Source organism: Phallusia mammillata, chromosome 3, assembly GCF_965637545.1.
Source record: "Phallusia mammillata chromosome 3, kaPhaMamm4.hap1.1, whole genome shotgun sequence".
NCBI lineage: Eukaryota > Metazoa > Chordata > Ascidiacea > Phlebobranchia > Ascidiidae > Phallusia > Phallusia mammillata.
In genome coordinates, this window is record NC_137254.1 from 24,213,321 (window position 1) to 24,230,895 (window position 17,575).

The 17,575-nt window shown below is 36.0% G+C and overlaps 1 protein-coding gene across 1 annotated transcript; it reads left to right on the forward strand.

Moving 5' to 3' along the window:
* The first annotated feature begins 600 nt into the window (after positions 1–600).
* On the forward strand, positions 601–16,496 carry LOC145218256 (dolichyl-diphosphooligosaccharide--protein glycosyltransferase subunit STT3B-like). Its single transcript, XM_080085663.1, has 19 exons — positions 601–1,173; positions 1,692–1,800; positions 2,071–2,269; positions 2,714–2,868; positions 3,307–3,406; positions 3,671–3,769; positions 3,912–4,058; positions 4,896–5,099; positions 7,491–7,618; positions 8,071–8,127; positions 8,580–8,706; positions 9,179–9,270; positions 9,472–9,590; positions 9,862–10,033; positions 11,041–11,175; positions 11,562–11,698; positions 13,278–13,418; positions 13,934–14,015; positions 14,472–16,496. The coding sequence occupies exons 1-19, from the start codon at positions 1,019–1,021 to the stop codon at positions 14,598–14,600; spliced, it is 2,487 nt and encodes an 828-aa protein (XP_079941789.1). The 5' UTR covers positions 601–1,018; the 3' UTR covers positions 14,601–16,496.
* The last annotated feature ends 1,079 nt before the right edge of the window (positions 16,497–17,575 follow it).

A 17,575-nucleotide genomic window follows, 5' to 3' on the forward strand; every position in this document is an offset into this window, starting at 1 on the left:
TTCTGTAACCTCTAACAAATGACTGCCACGAGATATATAAAATCGCTTTATGTACCCATTTGGAAAGTAAAAAGGATTTGTTAATAATAAAGGGTGCAAGTCCAGAGCCTGGTGAAATTTGACAGACGCCTGTCACCAATGGATTATGTTTTATCGCTCTTTGGCCTTCGACAGATGACACATGATAATAATCAACCGATGATGGTGACCAGCTGAAAGCACAGAGTATGTTTTGTTACGTTTCTACACAACGCACTTTCTTTTGATCTGTTGGCGTTCAGAAGCCGAAACCCGGTTGTACACACTTATAAGTGTATGTGGATGTAAAGTAAAAAAATAAAATAGTTTGTTCCATCATACTGACCAATAGAAACTAAACCGTGTTTAATGTGATACACTTTAAGGGCAGACATGCTCCTTTGGAGTTTGATAGTATTTTGGGTTTTAAACAACTTGGACCACTAAGGTGTACGACAAAAATCGGTGCCGATTTTTCGTATTTGCCCAAGCATTTGCGTTGAGACAATAAATATGGGTAAGCCCCTGCGCGCATTTGATTTCTATTTGAGTAACACGTCGGCGGTCTATTTTACGCATGACTGCTGGGCAGACATGCCCTACGGTCTGGAAAATGCACGCGTTCAAATATGCGGCGTTAAGCGTATCCAGTAAGCAATAAAATGAACATAGGCTTTTGACAATGTTTTCTATAAGCTGTGTTAGTGTTGTTTCATGCTTAGAGTTACATATTTACGTGTATATTTGAGATTTATTTTATGTGTTTTTTTCTGCATTTGACGTCTTAAAACGTATTGTAGATTTTGCAGATGCATGTTATTGTTGCCTAAACAGCCAGTCAGGTTTAGGTTTTGATGTGATTTAATTTTGTGCTTATTATACTTATACTCACTTATTTAAATTGCAATTGTTCTTAATTGTTTGATAACCTATTATATATGTACTGTTGTATTTTATTGTTCTGTACCTCTTTCTAAGGGCAGTATAGATTCAAATAGATATGGCGACTGTGGGGTTGGAAGCCATTAAAAATCCAAATGCACTTACGTCTCTTATAACAGTTGTCGTTCTTGCACTGTGTTGCATTATTGGTTTCTCATCGAGACTGTTTGCAGTGATTCGATTTGAAAGCATTATTCATGAATTTGATCCATGGTAAGCATAGCTTTAACTTGTTGGTTGTTGCACAACATTCTTATTGAAAAATCCTGTTTGATATGCAATAAATGTCATCATAAACTGTCTATTTCTTGGCTGGCAATTGCAGTTTATGATTGTGTGACTTGGTTGTTAAAGCACAGGCCCAGTCTGCAGAACATGGCAGTTCCCGACGAGATCTCGTGCGTGCAGAACCTACATGTACGCGTGCCGTGTGCAAGACCAATTTCAGCTGACGCAAAGCTAGTAAAAGAGGTCTAGAAAGCCCAATTAAATGCCTTTGGTGCAAAATTTTCGCGTGCAAACCCCAAAACTTGGAGTGCACAAATTTTTTTCAAAAAAAATCGCACGTGCAGCTACCACACTCTTCAGACTGGGCACAGGCTACTAGGCACATTGTAACAATTATAGCACATATAATCTATATATATATATGATAACTTCATTATGCCTTGATATGTAGATTGTTGAATGGAGCTCGATTTTATAATTTCACATATTTTTTTCATATGCAGGTTTAACTACAGAGCAACACATCGTCTTTCAACATTTGGATTCTATGACTTTTTAAATTGGTTTGATGAAAGAGCATGGTATCCCCTGGGAAGGATAGTCGGGGGCACGGTATAATACAAACAATCTACTATATTCTGATTGGAAAAATGTCTTATTATCAAATATGTGTGGCAATTCATAACTTTCCTATTGCTCAATTGGCAATTAAAATAAATATCCAACATTTTTGCATCTTATTCTGTGTCTCTTCTTTAAGGCAAATATCATTGTTGTGAAAAAGAAAACATATTTTTGCTTTATTTGTTTGATTGCAGCTGCATCCTACTTCACAATCGCTTTATTTTATCTTTTAAAATACCAATAAACATTTGCCTACAGATTTATCCTGGATTGATGGTAACTGCTGGGTTAATGCATTGGATTCTCAACAGTCTACACATTACAGTGCACATTCGAGATGTTTGTGTGTTTCTTGCTCCAGTGTTTAGTGGCTTTACATCAATTGCCACATACTTTTTGACCAAGGAGCTTTGGGACACGGGTGCTGCTTTATTTGCGGCTTGCTTTATTGCAGTGGGTAAGTAAACTAAGTGTGGCTTTTCAGTTGGAATGAGTAAACAAGTGTATGTGATGGAAAGTCCTATGTAAGGATTTATGAGCTCTTATACAGCGTTTACCTAACGTCACTGTTAAAAATTACTGCAGCCTATTTGGTAGTTTTGTATCTGATTAACGATTTAAGTGCTTTTTTACTTTGAACAATTTTAAAAATGAATGGAGATATAAATACATTTACTAAAAATATAACATAGTTATCATGTATTTAACACATTGCAAAGTTGGAAAAGTGTGTTGAATATATTACTATGAAAAATTACTATGGCCTATTTAATAGTTTTGTATCCTGCACAATGATTTAAAAGTGTTTTTGTACCTAAAATGATAAATTTGATTGGAATGTTAAAATGTATTAAATATTTCATACAAAAACACATCAGGTATTAACTTTGTCATCCAACAGTTCCAGGGTATATTTCCCGCTCTGTTGCTGGGAGTTATGACAATGAAGGTGTTGCCATCTTTGCTCTACAGTTTACATACTTCCTGTGGATTAAAGCCTTAAAAACAGGATCTGTCTTTTGGGCTGCATGTACAGCATTGTCTTATTTCTACATGGTATGAATTTATTGTTTTTTTTACTACATGGCATATATACATAGCAATTTAATTACTGTCCTTATTGCTGCTCTATAGACGAAATTCATAAAAGCAATATTAAGCTTCCACAAGATAATGACCGCCAATCCGGCATACGCCCTTCTCGATATAAACAAACATGTTGCTATATAGTCATATCTTGGTTATCAGATTTTAAGGCGGTCTATCTTGATCTGGGTGATCTAATTTGAGGTCTGCGAAAGTGGATTTATATCATACAGATAATATGTGTGTGTGTACAATCTGGGTCCAAAGTTGAGTAACAATGTGATAATGAGAACCAAAGACTATGGTAAAAATCTACTATGATGATTGTCACATTTATATTATGTGTGTATATAAATAATTTTGAAAATTCCAATTACAAGACTTGATAAAATTTTGATGGTGTTTCAGGTGTCGGCTTGGGGTGGATATGTCTTTATTATAAATTTAATTCCACTGCATGTCTTTGTTCTTCTGCTAATGCAAAGATTTTCTCGACGAGTTTATGTTGGTGGGTGCCTGTTTTGAAATTGCTTTATGTAAAGTCAGCGTTTGCATTCACTATAAGTTTAAGAATAGCAAACTCTTTTACTACTATTACCTGTTAAAAATATATTTTTTAAAGTTTATTTATTTTTTGTAATGTACCACTAAATGTGTGTAAAGGTCATTTAGGTGAAACTTTGTCCAGTATTTAGGTCTTTGTATTCATGCTTTGATAATAAATTTCAACTGTATATGGTTTTAAATTTTAAAACTATTTCATATGTTACAGCATACACAACTTTTTTCATCCTTGGTTTACTTTGTTCAATGCAAATTCCATTCGTTGGTTTCCAGCCAATCAGAACCAGTGAACACATGGCATCTGCAGGTACTAAAAAATTTTAAAAAATGCAAATTTTATTTCAAACATTGCTTAATAAATAGTTTGTGTCATTACTGGTTTGACATAGAGAATAAAATACTAGGTGTTTTCGTAATATGCAAGCTCAAAATTTTTGTGATTATTACAGGGGTATTTCTTCTGCTTCAAGTATATTGTTTTCTCGACTACATTCGCTCAAAAACTTCAAAAGCCCAATTCAGATCACTTTTCTTCTTTACAATCCTTGTCATTTGTGGAGGATTATTCCTTGGCGTTGTTGTCTTGACATGGGCAGGTAATGTAATCTTGTTAGTCGTCTGGCGATTTTATCATATTCCAAGGATATAATCTTTGTAGATTGGTGTCTTTGGCACACATTGTCAAAGTGTTTACTTTTCTGTCAAAATGATATACCTTTTTGATTTTAATCATGAAGACAACATGATTTTGCATATACTGTAGTCTGTACGTTCAATTCAGATTCAACTAGACTATTACTTTTTTATAGCCCCTGGGCACATAGCTGCAGTTATGTTTGTCTGCGTGTTGTAAATTTTGGCAACAAATTTCTTGCTACAGTTGTTTTAATTAAAATAGATTAAGGTATGCAACAGACACATTTGTGTACCACCAGAGTCATTATACACCATTTTATGGCCTGCAGGCTTGCAGACTTTGTCACATGAAATAACACAAGAATTTTTTTTTGCACTGCCATAAATCATATTTGCCATAAATTACCGCCCTGAACAGAAGTTGGCTTATTCTTCCAAGCATATCAATTTTAAGCTACGGTTAAAATGTAAAATAACCATTAAAATCTTCCTTTATATCTTGAGCCGGTCAAAAAAAGATTTCATTGTGACTTAAAAATCACCTATGTTTGATTTCATGAAAGATGAACATAAATTCGTAACTGCTATCAGCCCTGAAGCGTTTGTGCAGACTCGAGACCACACCACTCACATATAAATCACAGTCCACCAGGTCCATCCAGAGCCTATGCCGTGCCGTAGGGGAATGCTTTTTGACTGGGTGATTCGGTATACCACCTTTAATGGGCCTGGCGTACTGTGATTTACTATCATGAAATGAATTTTTTTGTCTAACCTAGACTAATTTGTGTTTCCAGGTTACATTGCACCATGGAGTGGCAGATTCTACTCGTTGTGGGACACTGGTTATGCCAAGATCCATATTCCCATCATAGCAAGTGTGTCTGAGCATCAGCCTACCACATGGTCATCATTTTTCTTCGATCTTCACATTCTTTCCTGCACATTTCCTGCTGGTCTGTGGTTCTGTGTGCAGAAAATAAACGATGAAAGAGTGTTTGGTAGGTTCTGGTTTTACCCACACTTTATATCAATGTATCATGTCTTTCTTTTAGTGCACTGGGCATTCCACTAATTATGGGTCCCCTTCCTTGAAGGGGACACATCTTGATTTTACTCGATTTCTTTTTTTCTTTTTTCTTTTTTTTTCTTTTTTTTTTTTTTTCTTCCCTGAAGTTTGTCCACCCCTTTTTGCCCTGAAATGTTTGATGGATTTGGATGAAACTTTCACAGATGGTAGATATAGTTGTGTAGATGTGCCATCTGCTTCGTTTGTCATGATAACCCCAGTATTTACCCCGCTAGCCCCCAAAATGTAAAATGTGGTTTGTGCGCACCACAAACGTTAGTTTTGTGTGATGTTGTAAAGGCAACTACATATGGTACTGATGTTTAAGGATTGCTTGGTGAACGTGTTTGCGGATAGCAGTCAAGGGGGTTGTTCACAGCCTTGTGACGTCACAAGTCATTACGGTTGTTGGTTAAAACGCCCTCTAGTGGTCAAAATTGAAACATTGGCCGATTTGGACAAAATTTTACAGGATTGTTGTTTGGGTCATTGCAGATTCATATTTTCAACATTAGGGTGAAGAACCCCATCAGTTACCCCACTAGCCCCCTAAAATGGGTGAATTTTTAAACACTGTCGGAATTGGCTGAAATTTGGATAGCTTGTACAATTTGCCATTTACAAATGATGATTGTTGTGTTAAACCCTGTAGCCCCAGCATTTACCCCACTAGCCCCCTAAAATGGGTGAATTTTTAAACAGGGTTGGATTTGGCTGAAATTTGGATAGCTTGTAGAATTTGCCATTGACAAATGACGATTGTTGTGTTAAACCTTGTAGCCCCAGCATTTACCCCACTAGCCCCCTAAAAAGGGTAAATTTTTTAAACAGGGTTGGATTTGGCTGAAATTTGGATAGCTTGTACAATTTGCCATTTACAAATGACGATTGTTGTGTTAAACCCTGTAGCCCCAATAGTCACCCTACTAGCCCCCTAAAATGGGTGAGTTTTTAAACAGTGCACAATTGTTGGAAATGTTATGCCATTTATAGGTGTCGAATGTTGTATTTTACTTCTTTGTTTTAAACTAGACAAACTTTAAACAATGCTTGAATTGAGTCGATTTGTATAGTTTGAACTTTGCATAGCATGACTATTTAATCTTAGTACCAATCACAGTTTTACTTTACAACACCAATGTTTCTTGTGGTTATCTCTTGAAATGCAGTATTTACAACTTTGCATGTGTGGGGACCCATGAGTTTCTGCCTGCAGAAACAACTAACGTTGTAAAAGACGGTGACTAATATGGGACCCAATATAAAATAAGTGAAGGAATTATATTGCCGTTTTAGAATACGATTTAGTGTATGGACAATGGCAAAATGTGCTAAGCCACCCCTCTAGTTTTTGTGAATTGCTTTAGTCGTCTTTACAGAATTTCAGAACTCTACATAGAAACATTGTACTAATTTAAGTTCAGGAATCACATTAGGTCATTTGTCCTTAAGATTTAAAGAAATATATATATCTTCATTGAATCTCAATTTTTTAAGTATGAAAAGCTTAATGTTTATCATGAACAGTAATTAATAGAAATAAGGTTCAGTATAGTCTTCATCCACCAAGCAACAAGCTGGTGGATTCTAATTTAAGTACAAGTATAGAAACATTTACATGCTAAAATAATTTTTTTTGACATTTGTTAAGCAGTTTTGTTCATGCGATTTGCATTAAATATCTTAAAGCAGATGGCATTTATGTAGCTGCTAATCTCTTTTAAATCTAAGCTTTTTCAAAGCAGTAAAGAATGGCAACTCTCCAGGTGGTATCGAAATCAGAAGTACATTTTTGAGATCCAATAAGACTTATAGGATTTCCGATAAGGCCAACGAACCCTGTATCTAATCATTGACATCTTATCCACATCTCATCTCTTACTACTGTCTGAATCTGATATATTTTGTTAATGTTCAGCCCATTGTCAGTGTAGCTCTGTTTGAGAAAGTGTTAATGTGATGTTGGCACATCTTTGCGGAACTAATTTTGTATCTTGTCACTTTTTGTTGATCTCTTTAATGGCCATAGCGTACCTGACAGGTGTCTTTTCATAATCTGATTTTTTTACAAACCATAAAAGTGCATGTCTTTTAAATCTAAAACAATCATTTTTTCTATGAAACTGTTTTTTACAAAAATATTTACTGATATTTGACTTTGTCATTTGAATTATTTTTATTTTTTCATCTGCTAATTTCATAGTATGTGCATATTTTTACAAGGAGATTTTTACATTTTTTACATGAAAATGAGCTCATTAATGATCATTAATTGATTAGCAATTTTATCAATTTTGTTTTTCAACTTTACTTTGTTTTGCAGTTGTTCTGTATGCTGTTTTTGCTGCATACTTTGCTGGTGTAATGGTCCGTCTTATGCTCACCCTAACCCCTGTAGTGTGCATCCTTGCTGGAATCACATTCTCCAATACATTAAGCCACTTTATAAAGGTAACTACTTCAGACTGCACAGATTTGGTTTAACCATCTTTACCTCCTTTAACCAGCATTCAACCATCTGTTTGCTTTGTAAAAGGTTTTATGAGTTGACATTGTGGTAGAAAAACTGTAATGTTTTAATCTACAACTGATTGGCAAAACTGATCCTATATATATGTAAAGGGGTGGTTGATTGTATGCACAGAATTTAAGTATGTGGTTAGATTTTAAAAATTCAGTTTCTACTACACTGGATTCTCAAGGAAACACTGTATCGTAAAGTTTCACCAGGCCTGATAACCCATGTTTTTTTCGGTATCTTTGGTGTTTTGCAAGACCGGTCACTGATGACTTGACTTGATTAGCCTAAATTAATTCTGACTGTTGTATTTAAAGCCTTGTCTGTCTTTTTTGTTGGTTTACAAATAGTTTTGTAATTAAAAACATATCATATTTTTATTTAGGATGATGATACCCCTGTCAAGTCCAAAAAGGAGGGGTCAAAGAAGAAAGGAACAAAGGTAAATCAAAACTTATTTGATTTTTGGGACAAGTTATTTCATTCTTTTATCTTTAGGTGCAAAAAGGTACAAAAACACTGAACACCAATATTTTTGATCATAATTTAAATTCTAGATAATATCACTTTTTCTACAACCTTGTAATGTTACCCAGTGTACAGGGTTTAGACCAGTGGTTCCCAACCAGGTGGGGATTTGTGTCACAATAATGATCTATTGCTGGTTGTCTGTGCTATTGCTGCATTTGCCATATATGAACTGAAAAAAAAGTTCTCGTATAATCGAATGTTAGTGTAAATGATATTTTAGCAAACTAAATTTGTAGGGGGAAATTAGATTTGAATATCGACTAAAAGGGTGCACAGGACAAAAATGGTTGGAAACCACTGGATTAGACAGTAGACTTTGATTTATTGATTTTTGTTACACGGTTCGATATTGGCATTTTGCAGAGTAGTGATAATGGAGAATATGCTCCAATCCAGAATGAAGACAGTGACGGAGGTGAAGAAGATCACCACCAGGAAAATCAACATGGGAAAGCTCTTTATGACAAAGCTGGAAAAACTTCGCACAAAGGCATGAGACATTATTTTTTTTATTGACTTTCTGTGGCATTTTATTTGAGAACAAATTAAGTCTTTATTTTGCAATGCAGTTGATATTGGTTAATGGTAACACCAATTTTCCATACTTTTTCTTGGTGTTAACCAGAGTTTGCATTTAAACAGAATATTTGCCTAAAGGTCAGGGCTGGTGGTGAAAATTAGTTGACTCAATTTAATTCGACTATTGGAAAATAATAAAAAACAGCTTACATATAATTTTTTTGTTTGGTGTTAGAACCTACTTTTGTTTTTATACATTTATACCTATCAGTATACAAAAAAGTCATTTAAATCAAGTGTATATTGATCATCATTAGAGACAAAAATTTCTAGCAGATGGAGTCATAGGTTTAAACTATCGATGCCCCAGCCCACGCTACAAATCTGAAAATTCTGTGGTCACTTTAATTTTATTATTATTATGTGTGCTTTTTTTTCAATAGGTTCCAAGAAAGCATTGTCACCTGGCACTGGGACAGGCGCAGCTTACAAGAAGAATAAGCAAGAAAATATTGGGCTGGGGGCAAATCTGAAGGTACAAATACTTTTATACAATATCCTGTTGCTGAAATGCAAGTATGCGGCATGCAAACATTTTACAACAGCTTTTTAGTATTAGAATTAAAATACATTTAAAAAAAGTTAGTACAACAAAGACTGTGTGAATTAAACAGGGCACTATCAAACATTATCATTGATTTAACTTAGCAGTTATAATAACTTCTTATAATTTCAGGGTCTGGCTCTTATGTCAATGCTTCTTATTCTGATGCTTTTCGTGGTTCATTGTACTTGGGTAACGAGCAACGCTTACTCAAGTCCAAGTGTTGTTCTGGCTTCATACAACAATGATGGGTAAATGGATTTTGTTTTTTCCTACCAATAGAATAATGACAAAATACTTAATAATCTTGTTCATATAAAATAGCAAATGCATGGTTATTGTTAGTTTATTAGACTCAGAAGTCTAAATGACTCTAATTTTGTCACAATTTCGGATTTGTTTTGCCGCGAAAATCTTCTCCCGCCAAGTAGCCTGTTTCATTCATGGCGTTTTTTGTTACAAATTAAAAAAAAATGTTACCATGAGATGGCGCTATATATCCAAATTTATTTTGATTGACAGGTCGAGAGTGATACTTGACGATTTTCGTGAGGCTTACCACTGGCTACGTCAGAACACGCATGACCGAGCACGTGTGATGTCATGGTGGGACTATGGGTACCAGATAGCTGGGATGGCAAACCGGACAACTCTTGTAGATAACAACACGTGGAACAACAGTCACATTGCATTGGTACGACTTTGATTCTGTCAGTTAACGCCAAAATTAAACACCGTTTCTAGGGTCTTAGCTATATTTTTCTCTCTTTACACTTATGTGTCGTAAAATATATTTGCCTGTAAACTTTCATGCAGACAAGTTAAAAGGTGATCCAAGTTTGTTTTTTCTTGGATTTCGTACAACTTTGTGGATTTGCATGTTAAAATACCATTGTTTTAATACAGAAGGCTTTTGTCATCAACATGCTTAAATTTTAAATCCTTAATAAAAACTTATCTGTGTCATAGACAAAACATATAGTTTTTCCATTTGTAACCGAGACGTGTATACCGTTACGCACAATACCTTGCTGAGTCTAATTTTGTGGCTTATGAACAGTACAGTATTTTGTTCTGTATTTTAATAGATCTTACACCGTATCGTGTCTTTTGGGTGAAAACCTTTTATCTCCGAACTCAAGCCTCCACGTTACCTGTATTTTTTCTATTAGAAAGTAATGTGTTCCCCTTAACCTTGCGCTTTAAACCAGAACCAAATCAGCCAACCATAAATATTGTTAACATGCGGTTGGGTGTAATCATGTGAACGAAAGCATTGTATTTAGATTTTTGTGTGTGGTTGAGTAAAAACCACCTATTTTGTGATAGATAGGTTAAATTTTGGTGCTACGCCAACGCATTACACTGGTCTGGTTTATGTGGGTGGTAAATGATCGAGTAATAGTTTGGTAGTTCTCGTTTCGTTTCTTGCTTTAGAATAAAGTTGGTCTGCCTCCTAAATGTTGACTTAAACACACTGTGCCAAAACGTAATATTTCTTGCCCTTTAGAAAAAAATGGTCACAAATTGCAATGTAACACTATAGCAAATGAAAAACGTCGGATTATGTGTGAAGTAAACGGAATAAACCAATGAAAAGGGAAATTAGTTCGACTTTATGTTCATAACTTTTAACCTCAATTCGTCAATCGGTTGTACGATGATGTAAGTTCACTAAGTAAAGCCTTGATATTTTTTTAGGTTGGAAAGGCCATGGCATCGACAGAGGAAAAATCAATTGAAATTATGAGGATGTTGGATGTAGATTATGTTCTCATTATCTTTGGAGGAATGATCGGTTATTCTGGTGACGACATTAACAAGTTTCTTTGGATGGTACGTTACACGACTCCTGTTTTAATACAGTTTATTCAGACACACATGTGTAGAACGATCTCGAAGGCCCTTTTGAACTACTGAATTAACTTTGAAAACTACTGATTGATTTTATCGATGTATTTGGTTTTTGGCCTTATATTTTCTGTCCCTATTGAATTTAAAATGTTAATTTGAAGACCCTATTGGACATAAATAATCAATTTTTGCCGAACTCTGTCTGTAACAGTGTTTCGAATACAGTTTATGGCCAATATGTATCCGTGTAATGAAAAAAAAACGGCGTTGGGACCGGTTATAGTCGTATACACCTTGGCCCTGAGGGTTAAGTCGATTCGGCACACCCGCCGGCCTTACAGCTTTGATTGATCACCTTTCTAACTTAGGTGCGTATCGCGGAAGGAGAACACCCTCAAGACATCAAAGAAAGCAAATACTTTACACCGAATGGTGAATTCCGTGTAGATAGGGAAGGGTCACCCACATTGCTCAACTGTCTCATGTACAAAATGAGCTACTACAGGTTGGTTAATTCATGTAACTAAATATGACATAAAATCTCGACCATACGTGAAAAGGTTATGACCTAATGTTTCTACTTACCCAACGCATTTTTATTTGCCCGTTTGTTAACACCTTTTATGAAACAACTATATTTTGCTCTGTGTGGTTTGGATATTTTGGACCCGAAGTCTAGGTCATACTTACAAAGGTTTCAAAACGCTTATTCGATTTACCAATATATTTGTAAAAGGGATAGTTACATCTTGTTTCGTATAGTTAGCGTGTTTTGGGCCCGAAAAGAGCACTGCCTTTCTCACATCACAATGACTTTCCGTTTTGCTTCTTCATTAAAGTTCTGTCGGTCACCGCAAATTCTACAGCAATATTCACTACAGGGATCGCTGTTAAACTCATATCTAGGCAAAATAAATTTTAATGGGACTGCAGCAATTTGCAATTCTCTTTTCTGTAGTATTTTTGTCTTATGCATTGAACTTTCGAATGTAGCTATCAGCACGTTTTTGTCCGCTGTTTTCAATATTGAATATTGTTTTCAATAAGTTCACTGATGGCAAAATGTACTAGGAAGGGTCAGTTCTTAATGAATTTATTGGGTTATAGATATCTTTGTTTGTCAGCAATTCCTGTTCCTTGATAAAGTCCAATTATTTTTGTAGTAAATCTTGCTTTACGTTAGAAAAAGTGATTTACAAACGCTGAACCCTATAAGATAGCGAAAAGGTTAATGAAAAAAAAAGATAAAATTCGGCGTATATTTTTTTCATATTTGTATTAATGGTGCACCACATCGCGTTAAACTGTATAGTGCAGTATTCTACCAGAACCATCGGTTTTAACTTATCCTACAACACCGTTATCATGCAGGTTATGCTTCTTACCAAAACCACTTAAAACCAATCACCTAAAACAAACAGTCACCAAACTTCCCTCTAAATGCAGCTTGTGGTAAAATACGCGGAAATGTGGGCTCAGCGTTTATTCACTTGTGTTTCACCAACACTGATAGATAGTCGTTGTTTCGGTTGCCATCACGTGTTTGCTACGCCTGAATGACCATGCTTTCTACGTGCACAACGTCACATCATGTTGCCAGTTCGTTGAGTTTGCCAACCCTTGAGTTTTGTTCTTCAGGTTTCAAACCGCAGTCTTTTTAGTTTGTGTGTGATTCTACCGGTGGAAGCACTTGTGATTGTGTGCAAAACATTAGCAAAATTACAAGTTCTTGCAAAAATGAGTATTTGGTGTAGTGTCCACCCGTAGAACGACTTATTGCCTTAACGTTCGCTACATAGTAGTATCAGGGTTACTTACTAAAAACGAACATGCTGTTGAAGTACTATTTGCCTGAAAAATCTTGCTACTTCATAGCAATGTTGTTAGGTGCCAAAATGAACCAGCGTTGCTTTTAAAACACTAGGTGTAAATCTGCTGAAGTTTTTTTAGCATTCTGTTCCATTTCGACTTCCGAACTACAAAAAGCCCACAGGACACAAAGCACAGCGAAACTATTTTGGAGGCGAAACAAACTTACCTATGTCCGGTTAAAAAGCTCTATTTCAATCTTTAACTTTTATTAGGTTTGGAGAGCTTCAACTCGACTTCCGTTCCCCACCCGGATTTGACCGAACTCGAAACGCCGAAATCGGAAACAAAGACATTAGCTTTGAACATTTGGAGGAAGCATTCACTTCCGAACACTGGCTCGTCAGGATTTACAAGTACGTTGCAAAAAATGATACTACTACGCACATTTAAAGCTAAGCAAGTTAAGTCGACATATATTTGTGTTCAAATAATTCGGTTTCCAGACAACATCATATTTGTTTTGGACCTGTTTTGTAAAAAGCTATTTATGGTCAGTGCAAAGCTTCGTATCTGGTGTTTGATTTTAGCCGCTGCGTTGACATAGCCCTTCAAAATAAGGACAAATCTTAGAAATAAGGACGGTATGGCAACCCTGGTTATAGCTGTAAAAGCGTACAAAATAATCCGTTAGCTGAAGGCCTATAACGCAGCTGGTAATGTGGCTACATTAGCTCATACAGCGAATCTCTTGTCACACTGATAAGACATTTTAGGTGGAAGCTGTGTGCACTGTCTGCAGCTTATCATGCATGGACTTGATGTTTTTATTTAAAATGTTAGGATTCTTTGTATATGTGTCTTTCTTTATGTAAAGTGGGAATATTTAGTGCATTTATTCTGAGCTTTTATTTTAACATGTATTTTGCAGAGTATTGAAGCCTGCCAACAGAAAGCCTCTGGGTCATCCTCTCAAATCGAAGCGTTACAAGCAGAAATACATTTCGCGCAAGGTAGGATGAGTGCAGTGCTTTGCACAGTTTATTGGTTTTAAGTCACAAAATCGCACCAAATTAAACTCCGCGGTAAAACAAGGGTTTACATTTGTCGATTCTCAGTTAGGTTTTGGAAAATATCTAGTCAAAACCTTCTGATATGATACAAGGTTTTGTAGCATTTCATCGACAGTAATGACTGAAATATACATGTGGTTGACAACAAGGATTATTTCACCAAACACTAATCATTGGTTATTGAATCTTAACACACCCATATTTTCATCATTCATGTCAAATTTTAGAAAAATCTACGTTTTTTTTAATTCACCGCTAACGGCTGTTTTTACATGCAACCTGAACGCTCATAACTGTGGTCCTCTAAACGCCGCCCTAATTGCCACAATTTGCCTAAAATTGCGTTTTTATCGGATTGTCAAAGTATACAAATCAAATGCCTTTCTTTGTGTACAGACAAACAAAAAGAAGCGCGGCCACATCAAGAATAAATACTCGGTAAAGAAAGGTCTGCGTACCCGTCCACTTTCAGCCTCAAAATCCGCTGGGCGGCGCTCCAGAACCGGCACAAAGCGATCACTGTGAGGTCACACACGCACACACTCACTGACCGGAAGTAACCCCACGTCTGTTTTGACGTAGGCCCTCGTTATTATCCCAGGCTGTATACCGATTTTTTGTGGGCCAAAATTTGTGTGCAATGCAGGTATTTTAATTACAAAGATAAATAATGTTTCAAAGCATATACGCCATGCCATTTTTTGGTTTAAAAGCTGAGCCTCTAAGCGTTTAAAACAAAATTTCTGCTTTTCCATCCCCCCAAATCGATTTTTTTACTTATCGTGCATTTCAGACAAGGGCGCTGCCCATTGGCTAAAATTTGTCACGTGATTTTGGCGGTTTGCTGTTTTCACGTTAATGCTGCTATTAATAACGTTTTTGAGGGTTCCCCATTTAGGTCGGCTTCCTTTCGCTTCAAACATTGTGTTCGGTTTCCACGTGTGTTGTTGTCTGTCCGCGTGGCTGTTTTTTCTGTCTGTACTAGTGCGTGTGTAGCTGTCTTGCGAATCTGTGCAAAAACGGCGTAACACAGATTCCTAAAAAAAAATTGTGCCACCATAATTAGAATATCACCACTTTTAAATTCTTCAAAACACAAACTTGGTAATTTGTCATTAAAAGTTCCATCGTAATATTGGTTTAATACATTCCATTTAGCTGTGTCCAATAGTTACATGAAGTTCATTTGTCATTTGTTTGCTGGTACTTCAAAACTTATCAACATAAATTTGCGTTACTTTCTTGAAACATATTTGTTACGACTTTGTTCTGATTTTGGTTTCCTTGTAATGCTGCTCGGAAAATATAACTTGGTTTAAAAAATTAATTATTGTGTAATTGAAACTCCAGATAATACTGCAAAGTTTATTCCGTTCGTAATTTTCATCCCATGACCAAGAGAATGGTAAAAACAGTGGCTATAAAGTATTAATGGTTTACTCATGCGTTGCAATAATTCGTCGCCCGATAACAAAAAGTTTACACTCAACCATCCGCCGACTAAAAGTGCGAAACGCTTTCACGTTTGTATAGAAACAATTCCAATGCATATTTCACGTTTTTTCCATCGGCACGTAAGTTTAATGAAAAAGTTACGCTTGAAACCCAAGATACCTGTTCCGTTTAAATGTCAGTCAGTCACAAATACGGCCTCCAAACGTGCTTTATACGCATATAAACACGATTTGGGACAAGTTGCTTTTCACGACTTTACGTCACGTGACAATGTTTTGCCGACACTGCGTGCTTGGTGGACCGTAAAATATGACGTCAAACGTCGCGAATTGGTACAAACGGTAAAATTTAAGGCTAGAAATATCGCTTTTCGTCGCTTTTTTAAGGGTCCGTTGCCATGTTACATGCGTTTACATGACAATGGTTACTATATTCACCAATGGGTAAACCCTTAATAAAGCATGCATTCAAACAAACTTATTACCCTTTAGGCCTTGTCTGCCAATAATGCATTCCGTCAACAAGAATAGTTCATCATACTTTATGACTTCCAAAGCATTGCTTTATAACTAATACTGTGTTGAGATATAAGATATAACGTTCTGTACCTTGGATTGTAGGATTACTTTTTGCATAAAGTTTGAAGAACGAAAATTAAAAAATACGAATTGAACTTTTTGCGACCCTTGACCTCGCCTCGTTGCCAAGCAGCCACCGCCCTTGTCCGTTTACATGCGTTTTCAGTTTACTACGCAGAAACCAATTTGTGTGTGTGAGTGTCGTATGTTCCTTCGCAGCTGTACACGTCACAGTTAGTTGTTGTTACGCAATAATAAAAACTGTACGTGCCATTTGCAAGCCCTCTTATTTCCCAACCAAAATTCTTGTCGAGATTTTTGTCTGTCTGTGCGATAGAATTTTTTTCGTCGTTAATTTGACCGAAATACAAAACGAAAGTTGGGCAAATTTGACGTGTTTCGTTTCCGAAAAATGTCATAAAGTTAACAGGAGTAACATCTAGACTCTAGAGCCATTTTAGCAACTTGAAGCCGCGTTGCATTTTTTTCACTTGAGTAACGATAAAACAAACCGCGCGACGATAGAGGACTTATGAGGGAATTTCCTAACTGGTAACTACCATTTTAGCATACGTAAACTAAATACGCAAGTCCAATGAATTTTGGAGATTGTTTTGTCTATTTAAGTATCACTTTTTCAGTTTAGAAGCAAACGATTTTCTAGCATTTACCTCTGATGGTATTTTTACGTCCATTGCGGCCATTTTACAAATATCGTAAAAATAGGTTTTTGGTTTATTACATGTTATATACATAGTACTGCGGTCATACTCAATTATGTAAGCCGCTTTTATCATATAATGCAGTGGTTCTCAAACTTTTTTTTATTGCGACGCTTCTGGAAAAAATTTCCGGACTTGCGACGCACCAGCAAACAAAAGTTAATGAGGAAACTTATGATTAAAGTTGTGTTTATTGATACAACAACAGAAAGCCACGAAATGGAAATATTCTGCGACGCCCTTGGAAAATTGAAACGACGCACCAGGGCGTCGCGACGCACAGTTTGAGAACTACTGATATGATGGTATATACCGAGACTTGATCATGTAGTGTGTTGGTCCATACACTTAGTTTGGGAACTACAGGTCCAGTATTCAACTTTGGCCGATGATTAGCTATTCCGGTTGCGACTATCTTTTTCCAGCAGCAAAACTTGTAATTTGTATGTATATCATTAGCACTTTCGTTTTTTGGCTTATTTTTAGATTTTCTTGGCATAAAACATTCCAGAATAGACTTCGACTTACCAATTACCCAGGCTGAAGTTTAGTCCAGACATTGACAAATTAGTTCCTCTTTTCGCTAAAAAAATTCCCATTCTAACTTAGTTTCTTTTCGGTAATAGTTGTTCCCACACAATTTGTGCGGCCTTCTTCCTCTTAGGCGAAAAAAGCACATACCTCTTTCTATTGTAAAGTAATTTTTCACCATGGGAACCAAATTCACATTTCTAGTTTGTATTTC